Source organism: Cricetulus griseus, chromosome 8, assembly GCF_003668045.3.
Source record: "Cricetulus griseus strain 17A/GY chromosome 8, alternate assembly CriGri-PICRH-1.0, whole genome shotgun sequence".
Lineage (NCBI taxonomy): Eukaryota > Metazoa > Chordata > Mammalia > Rodentia > Cricetidae > Cricetulus > Cricetulus griseus.
Genome location: NC_048601.1, coordinates 55,731,430 through 55,743,122, shown reverse-complemented (window position 1 = coordinate 55,743,122; position 11,693 = coordinate 55,731,430). Strand labels below are relative to the sequence as shown.

Genomic DNA, 11,693 nt, shown 5'->3' with positions numbered 1-11,693 from the left:
CACTACCAGGCCAAGATTCAGGCACCAGTGGCTAAGAAATCTCTCTCCCAATCATACCTGTGAGGCAACCCCTCATCAAATAGGCTGGTTGGGCTATAACACCCTGTGTTTGAGAGCTGACAGGAACAGGAAAGTGAGGTGCTATGCTTACCTTCAAGGGCTCTATGCTCTGTAAACCTAGAGGCATGAGAACTCCAGGGAAAGCATAAGTGGTCCAGGCCACAGAAGCTGAGAGATGGACCAGAACCATCTTTTAACCTGCATACACTTTTAGGGGTCCCAGCTGACTCTCCTCTTCACCTCCTTCCCCCCTGCAGTGAGGAGACTATGACATGAGGGAACCGTGTTCTCATGAGCCCAGACTTCCCCTTCCTATAGGATTCAGAACTCCAAATTCTCTATCCAAATGGTACCCAGAGTCTATGTGGCTTCTCCCCAAACTCCATTCTGCAGAGAAGCCCCCCACCCACTGTCTAATGCAGAACTCTGGGCCTAAGAGGTGGCCATAGGGAGTGGCTGTCAGAACTTGGCCATGGGTCCTGGAGTATCCACATGTGCATCTGAGTCCCCTCCCAGTGGGAACTGGATTCTGGGGTAAGTAGAGAAGGACTACAGGCAGAGCTGGGAATCTCTTCTGTACTCTTGCTCCAGGCTTGCTAATGCTGGAAATGAAAGAAAGCCCAAGAGTACTGCCGGGGGTGAGCTAGGCCCATGTGTGGCTCGGGTGAGTCCTGCATGGCCTGCTCTACCTTCTATTTGGAAACTCTCTTTCTTGCTATAATCCCCACTTCATTTTTATCAAATAAATGATTTTCACTGGTGTCTACTCTTTGTAAAACTTAGGTATTCAATAAACGCTGACCCCTGGTAACAGTGTCTCAGACATCCCTTTCAGAAATTCTACACTTCGGTGTTCCTTGAAGAGTGTGTCTAAGTGGTTGTCTCTTTCCTTTACCTTCTGCAGAAAAACAAGTTCATCCTCTGGGTGAGGAGCCTCCAGGTGCTGTGGTACCATCTGGCTTATTTCAGTCCGATGCAGTCCACTTCCTCTGTGGCAGGCATCCCCGTGGTCCTGAGGTCCAGGTCGGCACTGGCTTTGCTCCCACTGGGAGAGGCCCTCCACTGGAGCCGCAGGATCCTCTTGAGGTACTTACTGGTGTTGTTCCTGACCGACACGAAACACAGCGTGTTGATCATGCTGTTGCTCATGGCAATGCACTCCACCACATAGAAGGCGGTGAGGTAGTGCTTCTCCTTCACAAACACGGAGGGGAAGAAGTCACGCACGATAGTGAAGCCATAGAAGGGCGCCCAGCATAGGACATAGGCAGAAAGAACACACACCAGCCCCAGCACGGTCCTGCGGCGGCAGCGCAGCCTCCGGCGGATCTGCTCAGTCTGGAAGCCCGGCACTGCCTTGAACCAGAGCTCCCGTGACACCCTGGCATAGCACAGGGTCATGGCAACCACAGGACCCACGAACTCGAGGCCGAAGACCAAGAGGAAGTACGATCTATAGTAGACCTGCTGGTCCACTGGCCAGATCTGGCCACAGAAGATCTTCTCCTGACTCTCCACGATGACCAGCACAGTCTCCGTGGTAAAGTAGGCGGCCGGGATGGCGATGAGGATGGACACAGACCACACCAGGAAGATCAGGCCGGCAGCTGTTTGACACTTCATTCGCGGTCTCAGCGGGTGGACTATGGCCAGGTACCTGGGCAAGCACAGAAGAGGAGACAGCCTTTGAAGGAGCCAGTCTGTGATACTGGACATTACCTGAGGGAGATGTACAGGGCAAGGGTTCTATAGCAAACCTCAGCTCAACCTCTAATTACATCTCCCCATGTCAGTTTTCTCATCTGCCCAGGCATTTGGGTGGTTTAAAGATTAAATGTGATAATGAACATAGTATTCCTAGCTAAGTTTTAAACTTGGCATATACTGGGAGAAATTACTTTTAAATGTAGTAATTATAATTCCCATAGGTCTCTGGTCAGGCACTGGTCCATCATTTCTCCTAAGGCCTGCAAGGTTCAAAGTTAAGTAGGCCTGACAGCTCCAACTTGAATTAGTTGATGGGAAAATTACCCTTTCCAACCAAAGCATGGGCCAAGGTTTTGTTTTCATTCCAGGTTTTAAAAAGTATTGTTCTGCACGAAGAGAGAGAAGTGTGTTTGTCTCATTTTCCACATGGAAAGATACAGGCTGTTGAAAGATGAGGAACTTTCTCAAGGTCATATGAAACAAGACCCCTGACAGAAAACATTTAGACCCCCTCTCATGGGGCTGATGTAAAAATCAATTAGCGTACACGTGACTTTTTTTTTTAACCACAAAGCACCGGGCAGTAAAAGATGTTGCTTTTGTTCTCTCCCAAAGAGCCTACACTGTTACCACAGTGGTCCAGGAAGCAGAGAGCACTTTATGAGGCTGTGAGTCACCCGGGGGGCATGATGGCACCCTTCCCAGAGTGCACACTTGTGCAGAGAGCTCCGGCTTCCCGGAAGACTTTGCACAGCTGGCACAGTTGGAAGAAAGATGGGAGAGGAGTAGAGGACTGACCAACACTGGGAACAAACTCTTTAGTGTCCACATAGCTGATCCCAGGCAGTCGATGGCAATGTGACAGGACCCTGAAGAAGAGCCGGGCCGATTCTGTTCCCTTTGTAGACAACCCCCTTGAGATCATCTTTCTTGGAACTTTGATCTGAAGAGAGATCCCTTCTTGTGTTTTCCTGATAGAATTTCACAGGTGTCATCCCATGAAGGGCGAGCCAAGAGGATCACTGGAGTGAGACCCCTGAGCTCTTCCATCTCCCAGGAGTCTTAAGAGCTGGATAGGGTGCTACCCTCTTGAACTCCCCAGATGGCCAGTAGCATACATCCCTGGGACGCCAGGCAACTCCTTAGAGTTGGAAAACTGGAACAGGACCATGTGCATTGTTGGCATTGTGCATTCATGGGACCTTCATAGCAGCCATCATGCTGGTTGGGGTGTGGCTCAGTGGTAGAGAACTTGTCCAGCATGCAGAAGCTCTGGGTTCACATCAACACACACACACACACACACACACACACACACACACACACCATCTCTTAGTTACTGAGTTGTGATTAAAATACTCAGACAAAAACATCTTAAGACTGGAAGGGCTTATTTTGCCTCCCAGGTTGAGACTACAGTCCATCATGGCAGGGAAGCCATGGCAAGAGCTTAAAGCAGCTGGTCACATCACATCCACAACCGGTAGAGTGATGAATGCCAGTGCTCCAATTGTGTTAGTCATTTTATACAGTCAATCCTCACCCAATCAATGACCCCACCCAGTTAAGACTACTACCATAACTGATACATGAAAAAAGCTCAAAAAACTGTTGCTGAGATTTCCATCAGCTTTGGCTCTGCAACTCTATGTTAGTACTAAGTTTACGATAGCAAGCCCATACTTTCATTTAGGTAATCTCAACCCTACCGAAGGAGTAAGGGAGCAAAGATGTCCATTTGCTGGAGAGACCAGCTGAAGCACGGAGAAGTGGAATGACTTGTCAAAAACCCATTGACCCACGTCTTTCCACAAACCCTGTGTTCTCTCTGATACTCCATTTGCTGTCTCCCTTCCCAGCAGGTTGGGGCATGCCCCCTTCTCCCTGACCTCCACCAAACCTTAGCAGCCAATTCTTTTCTCTCTACCACAGACTTGTGTTCTACCTACACCATTCCTTGAGGCAATCAGACCATTGGCAGCAACATTTCTCTCTCTATGAGCATGGCTTCACTTGCTTTGTGTCCTTAGCTAAAGTAGTTTAGGTTCAGATCCACTCAAAGCCAACAGATGCCAGAGAATGGCAAATATAGGCTGCCAGAGCGCAGTGGTGGTATGAAAACCGTGGTGTTTCAGCAGAGTTTGGGACTCCAAGCCTGTCACCATCTAAGGTCTGGCATGAGAATGCTGTAGATGCTATCAGGCGCTGGTGGCATGGATAACGGACCCCAACTGATGAGCTTGTCAGGGACATCTGTGCTTTCAGAGCCTGGACAACATGACTCAACACCAGTAGACACACAACCTGGCTGGTTTCCTTGGCACTCCAGGCCAGAGGAAGAGGAGTCTCCTAACATTTCATAAGCAGCAGACCAGAATGTTACAGATACCTCAAGACAGTGCGACTGTTTCCACATCAAAGAGGAGGCCCAGGGGCCCTGCCCAGGGGCTGGGGTGGGGGTGGGGACTTCTTGCAGGATCTTGCCAACTCCTTCAGGTTGTCATCGTCTGGTGGATTTTTATATCTTCTGAAATATGACCCCATCCTTTTTGATCAGTATTCTGAAGACTCGGTCCCTGGTTCACATGCTTCCCCACGGCTCTGCAGTCACTGGAAGGATCCCACCTCCTGGCTTCCTCAAACACTGCCCTGGCCTCCTAGAAGACCTTTTGTTGATCATTTGTTGATGACCACATTAAAGTCTCCTCTGCACCACTGCACCCTGCCCTTCTTCAAGCTTCATTGTAAACATAACCCTGGCTTATTATTTAACCGTTTTGCCAGTATTAGTTCCCTGTCTACACCTTTTCTCACTCTTGCCATCTGTGAATTTAGGGCACCTAGTTTTAATAACTTTAAGAAAACATTACCCTGTCAATGGTTTGGTACTGGGTGAACAAAAACTTGAATTGTCAAAAGGACCACAATCATTTTTGGGAAAGGGGACAAAGATGTGTTCACTTAGCCTGAGTCTGCAATACAGAATGGGACTAAGCAATAAAATGCTGGAAATGCAGTGAGAGAGTTGGGGCTGAACCCTGCAGAAAGTTATGTGTGCTGCTTTTGATAGGATACTTCACTTCAGTCCTCAGCTTGCAAGGTTTGGAATATGTATCAGTTATTTCAGCAAGATACCAAAGTTATGTTCAAGAAGGTTCAGCGCCTACAGCCTGGCTTACCTCCCTTAAGTCGAAAAGTCTTCTCTCTGTTCCTGGAATCCATCAAGTCTGATCCTGCCTGGGGGCTTTCATGCTTACAAGCCCTTTTATCCTAGACACTTTCTCTCAGTCCTCACAAAAATGAACCCTTCCAAGTCACTCCTGAGTCATCTGAATATCTTCTCAGAGACACCTCTCCTGACTTTTTAAGCTATCTCTCTTACTCAGTCATTCTTGGTGTTTCTGCTGGTGTGTTTCTTTGGTTTTGTCGTTGTCGTTTGTATTTTTCATTTCTGAAATCACCTTGCATAGTTCTTTGCCTCACAGAGTTCTTTCTCTTCGTCCCTTGGTATAGCTTCGTCAGGGACTAGATGCTCTGTTCTGTTTACCACTACATCCCCAGCCTTTGGAATAGTACCCGACACTGAGTAGTCATTCTGCATAGACACTCTCCTTGAAAGAATGCATGTATGCTTGAGTGAATAAAAGCTAGGATGGATCTGACAGGGGCAGCTGGGAAGAACCAAGAGACACTATAAACAGAAGATTAAAAGTAGAGGAGGCTAGGACCATCCAGCCAAGTGAGTGTGTGCAGGAACAAGTGTGACCAGGACAACTGATGAAATGCTCTAAAAACAGAGAGACTGGCCGGGATGAGAGAAACTTTCCAGCCCTGATGCCTAGGAAGACAGTGAAAGCAAGAACAGAAACACTGAATCCATACTGGTAGAAGATAAACTATTCTGTGAGATCATGCTTCATAGCCCAGCTCTTTAACTATGTGATTTAAACATTATAAAAACAACACTTAGCCCACTGGAGACACTCTAGTTTATTCAGTCTTGTTGTCACTTGTGGTCTTTTTAATATTAACTTAAGAGCCACGATATCCACTTCTTATTGGATGCTTGTTCTGACTTCACACTATTCTGTGCAAGCATGGCAGCACACACCTATAATCCAAGCATTCTGATGCATGAGGCTGAAGGATTATGAGTTAGTTCAAAGCCATCCTGAGCTTTACAGTGAGACCCAGTCTCAAAATACCAAGACATAAAAAGATACGATTTCTGTTGTAGATGTGATTGCATTCCATCTTCAAAGCAACCGAGTACGTTAGATTTTCTGACTGTCCTCAAAGTCTGAGGCAGGAAGAGGGCACATAACCGATAATCAGGGGAAAGCCCCACAGTGAGTGGAGTGCACCAACAGACTCAAACCAAGTACACACTAACTATTCCTGCAGAAATTCCATTAAACAGAATAAAGACATTCTAATGGCAAGGTGTCTGTTAGTTAGACAGAGGTTAAGATGTAATTTCCCCAAGCTAAGAAAATCAAACCTGTGTTTTGAAAATCACTGTGTTTTGAACAGCTCACAAGAAAAAAATTAATGACTACTGAGCCACAAAACTGAAATTAGATGACAGCAACACAGTAAAATAAAAACCATCTGGGGCAAAGATTACAAATGTCAACTTAAACAACAAAAACTTAATGTGCTGGGGCAGTGAGTCACCTAAGACTGAGGAAGGCCTAGCCAGCTCCTGGGGCTTTCTCCCACATCTGTGTGCAAATTTCCAATCAGAAGCCCACTCAGAGCACCAACAGCTCTCCCCAGAGCAGAGCATTACCTGATTATTTTTCTTAGTGTGCACTGTGAGATGTATACCATTTTTCAAAGCAGCTGTTTGGCATGAAAATGGGATATGCACTTGAGCTGTAGTGAGGATATTGGTCCTGCATCATAGCTGATCAACATCCCTGTTAATAGTATTTCAGTACTCCTTGGTTTATCCTGGCTTCTTTGCCTCCTCAGTGGTGAATGGATCTCATACAGAACCAGGACTTTGTCATGGCAGGCTCCAATCTATCCTACTTCTAGTGGCCAAGAGCATCTCCTAGGCAAAGCTGTGTCACTAATATGAAAGCCCAGGAAATAACCCCATATGTTTTGTCCTGTTCCTGTGTAAGAGACAAGGCAGCATTTCCATTTTCAGGGAATGCCAGAGACAAAATTGCAGGAGCCTGCCCTGGGCATCCCTGAAAGTCACTTGGGAAACAGATACCTTAGCTGACACTACCCTCTGCTAGGGTTATTTGGATTCTTTGATTATGTAAGTGGGGCAAATGCCCCAAGGTTGGTGACTTATATTGAGGACCTCAACATGCCTGTTATGGGTGACAGACCAAGGACCCATCAGCTGCTGACTCTCTGACATCCTTCTCTGGGGAAAGAGGGATGGGCTCTGCCCCTCAGTGGTCTCAGGGCCAGACTTTTTGCTATCCCTTTCCTTAGAAATTCATCTTTTTCCACAGGCCATCCTACCCCCAGTTGTACTGCCAGCAAACCTGCTCTATTGCTCTGATTTTGAGCCCAGGTCAAACACCCCAGAGCCCTGAGGCCGTGGAACAAGGAGAGCCCGTGCTTTAGACTTTCTGGATGAAGAGGACCACAAGCTGTGTCAAGGTACATGGAAGTCTGATTAGCCCCTCGGGGTAGCTGTCCATAGACCATAACAAGGTGCTTCGTGCTTAAGAGTCAAATGCACGAAGAAGCTTCCAAAGACTCCCTGAAGTCATGGTGATCCTGGCTCATCAGCACAAGTTTATACCAAGTGAAATATCAAAGGATAAGAAAGACATGCAGAAGTTGCTCTCTCTGACCTCACTCTTCATCGCTAGAGAAGGTCTTGTACTGTAGCATGATGAGAGTCAAGTAAAATGGGATTAAGACAACACTAACAAAAGTAAGCAACCACATGCTCTTTCTGTCCCCCCCCCACACACACATTTTTTATTCAAAACACCTCCCTCAATCTTATTTTAAAAACCAGTTAGTGCTAAGATATCATAGTTTAATAGAGGAAAACTGGATGAGATAGGGAATTCCTTCCAGATTTTCATGTTTATCCAAGAAGTAACTCCTTATAACTTAGCCCCGCCCCCTGGATGCTTCCTCCTACCCGTCTAAGCTGTGATCAGGCATATCTAGGAGAACATCCACAGATAATGATCAAAGATTTTCCTACTAGCTGCCTCCCGCACTGACTAAGGCTAGGTGTTCGGCCAGTGGGCTTTTGAGTCCCCATGGTCCCATCAACATGCAACTACAGGAGAAAGGGACAAAGCCAACACCCTTTCTCTGTGTCCATCTTTGTGGCACTCACCTGTCAATGGCAATGGCCAGTAGGGCATTAGTGGAGACATAGAGAGAGACAGTGCGCAGGTAGTTGACAGAGGCACACAGGACATGGCCATGCTCCCAAGAGAGCTGGCGAACCACGTAGTAGTCCATCTCAAAGGGGCAGCACACAATGGCCACCAGGAAGTCCGAGATAGCCAGGTTGGCAATAAGCAGGTTCGTGAGATTTCGAAGCTTTTTGTAGCGGGCCAGGGTGGTGATAAAAATGAAATTGCCGACGCCACACACCAGCATGATAGCCACCAGAGCCATGCCAATCACAATCCTGGCAGCAAAGAAAGTCCAAGACTTGGTCACATCCTCCTCTTCGCCCAAGGCTGTGTCATAGTCACCATAGCTGAGAGTGAACGGAAAGGAAGCAGCTTGGGCTCCTCGGGCATTAACTAAAGAAAGGAAGCTGGTGGACGTGTCTGTGGTGTTCTCACCCAGAGCCCCCACGGTGGGCTCCATCCAGGCAGGTGGTGGCATGAACACCACTGGGAGCTGTTCTGGAGCAGCGCCTCCAAGGCTCTTGGCTCTTCCTTGGTGAATCAGATCTTCCCAACCAGCATCCGAGGGTCACGGTATCTAAGTTCCATTTTAAACCTTTGAAAGACATTCACATGGTTGGCTACATGATGGAGTGAACCTGGGTGAGTTTAAAATCATCGTGAAACCCTGAGCATATCCATTAGCCACCTGCTCACCATACACACAGATAATGGAGAGGAAGAAAGGGATGGGCGAAACCACATTTCCACTCAGCCGAGGAAGGCTAGGGGACTGGGGAGACAGACTCTAACACCACCCATTTCCCCTCCAATGGAGACTGAAAAACGGTGCTCTTCCTCAAAGGCCAAAGCTGTGAATGTGGGAAGGTGGAACAGAGAGGAGGCCTGTTCCAAACCCCAATCCCTGCCTGACAGCCTGAACGCTATCCTTGTGGAGCAGTCCCATTCTTCAGGAACAATAGCTGCTTCCCACATCTGGGAAGAAATGACACATCATGGGGTCCAGCAAAACACAACTGCAAAGTCACAGAGCCCTGAACCCGGAACCCTCTACAGAGAACTCCACAGAGCCCCCCAGCAGCTGCTTCTCCTCACCAAGGTTCCTGTACCCATGTCAAAATCTGCTGTGACTCTCTAAGACTGGCACATTATGTGCCAAGGCTTGTCCAAGGCAGTGGTCACAGGGACACAGTCACAGGCTGTCACTTAACCTAGAGGGTTAGAAAGGAGACCCGAGGGCAAAATCCCTGGGTGAGTGGTGTGTCCTCCAGTTAATAGCTTAAACACACTGGGTTTTAACATCCTCCAGGCAGATCAATACTGTCTGTAAAGCTCGGAGCTGTTGGAGAGGCAGTGTTACATCCCAGAACCACACCAGTCAGTACTCAGGCCTCTAGGCCAGCTCCAAGGAAGGGAGGGGACCCTGGATCAGAATCCAGCATACCACAGAGCAGGGCTGGGAGAGAGGGTCTGTCAGCAGTGAATCTTTTATCTCCCCTTGACTTTTCCCTTAGACCCCTCCCAAGACATAAAGATATCAGTCTAGGGAACTGGATATGGGAGAGGATTGTGGTCTGGAAAGCACCCTAAATGTCAGAAGGGAAGAAGATAGCCAAACCTGAGATCCTGGAAAACGGAGAAAGTAAGTTGCTCCCAAGACGAGCTCCCCCCCCCACCCTAGGAATCCTGCTGTCCAGGAGTGAGAGGACAAGGCTGAAGTCCCTCCACACTGGAGGAAGCTCATCCCACCTGCTCCATCTCACAGCTCATCAGTGACTTTTGCCCTTCTCTCCTGGCCAGCTTAATTCCCAGCTCTGCTCCTATCATATAAGAGGCAGAACCCAGGGCTGAGAGACCAGTGGACCCTGCCGGGAGCCCAGGCATATATCCCTTCCAAAGGGTACCCCTTAAGAATGCGGCCAGCACTGCTCCAACTGGGGATTTAAAGAAAGGGTCCAGAATTGCCTATGGGGGGAAATAGACGGTTGGAGGACTTGTCCCACAGTCTTTCCTGGAACTGTCCTCGGCTCTATGGAGAAGCCCACTACCCAATGTCCTCTGCTGCTGCGGCTTCGGCCCTGAGGGACCCTCTGCTGCTTCACCTGAGGCTGTGATTGGGGGCAGTCTAGTCTGGGCTCCGTCCACTCCCCATGTGTGGTTCTCTGATTGTCTTTGGGGCTGTCAGTACCTGTGAACCAGGGCGAAGACGAGACGCTCCTCGGGAGCTCTGCAGCAAGAGAAAGGAGCCCCTCTGTCTTCTGGGGGCGGGGGGTCTTTCCAGGCTCCGGTGGCAGCTGAGTTCCTGCTACCTCGGTGGAGGCACAGAGCAGCGGCTGAAGCCAGCCCTGCCCACAGCGCGCTGACTCCGCCTCCAGTCGATGTTCCTGCCCATAGTCAGGATCTCCCTCCCACTCCCGCTGTCCCCACCACTCACTCTCTACCCACTACTCTGAAGACCCCTCAGCTCCAAGATGAGCCCCTGAGTGGACTGGAGTTGAGCCTGCTAAAGTGTCTGGATGCAGAAGGGGTGACTCCGTGTGTCGCCTGCGCGCCAACTCTACGGCTACCCCGCACACGGAGAACAGTTTGCGCCTGCCTTGAGCACTGAGTACCTCGGGTTCACCTCTCTGGCCCATTGGCTGGTCACGCGAGCTTGGCGCCTTCAAAGGACAGAGAGGCTCTACCTAAGCACCCAGGACCGCTCAGACCTCACCCCTGGGCTCTCCTCTGCAGCCCTCAGCTGAACACATTTCTGGAGAATGGATGCAAGGAGGAAGCCTCCACTCCCATGCCTGTTCAGAATGACCTGGTCTCCACCTGCTAAATACAAATCACAACACAGCCAGCGATCCCATCTAAAATATAAAACTGCACAAATTACTGAAAGCAGGAATTTTCTTAGTATCCAGCATTTTAAACTTACCCCTTTAAACTTAGAATACTCCATGCTTGGTTCCAAAGGCTCTTGTCCATCTCACAAAAATAACACATTCACTCCAGCTCCAGATGTCCTTGCAGTCTTTAACAGTCCCAATAATGTTCAAAGTCTCTTCTAAGACTCGAGCAATCCCTTCATTGTGAGCTCCTGGCTTTTGTTGTGTTGTTGTTGTTTGTTTTGTTTTTAAAGATTTTATTTATTTATTATGTATACAACATTCTGCCTCCATGTATGCCTGTGCACCAGATGAGGTCACCAGATCTTATTACGGATGGTTGTGAGCCACCAGGTGGTTGCTGGGAATTGAACTCATGACCTCTAGAAGAGCAGCCAGTGCTCTTAACCTCTGAGCCATCTCTCCAGCCCCAGCTTTGTTTTTTGAGTTATATATTTCTAATTTTCATTGGCATAGGATAAACATATCCATTCCCAAAGAGGAGAACCGGATGACAGTAAAGAAAGATAAGATAAAGCAAGACTAGAACTCAGAAAAGCAAACACCAAACTTTGCAGACCCATATCTGGCATCTGGGACTTATGTGTCACCAAATGGCTACCAATGGGCATAGGCAGCTGGGTTGGTTGGCTATTCTTGGCTGTCAACTTGACTACATCTGGAATGAACTAAAAACCTG

The 11,693-nt window shown here is 48.4% G+C and overlaps 1 protein-coding gene and 1 pseudogene across 1 annotated transcript; one reads left to right on the top strand and one right to left on the bottom strand.

Annotated features, from left to right (window-relative positions):
* Positions 1-1,020: 1,020 nt before the first annotated feature.
* Positions 1,021-8,580, bottom strand: Prokr1 (prokineticin receptor 1). Its single transcript, XM_027428666.2, has 2 exons — positions 8,096-8,580; positions 1,021-1,717 (listed from the first exon to the last, which is right to left on the bottom strand). The coding sequence occupies exons 1-2, from the start codon at positions 8,578-8,580 to the stop codon at positions 1,021-1,023; spliced, it is 1,182 nt and encodes a 393-aa protein (XP_027284467.1).
* A 1,130-nt stretch (positions 8,581-9,710) lies between these two features.
* Positions 9,711-11,693, top strand: part of LOC100768245 — a 7,408-nt pseudogene continuing 5,425 nt past the window's right edge.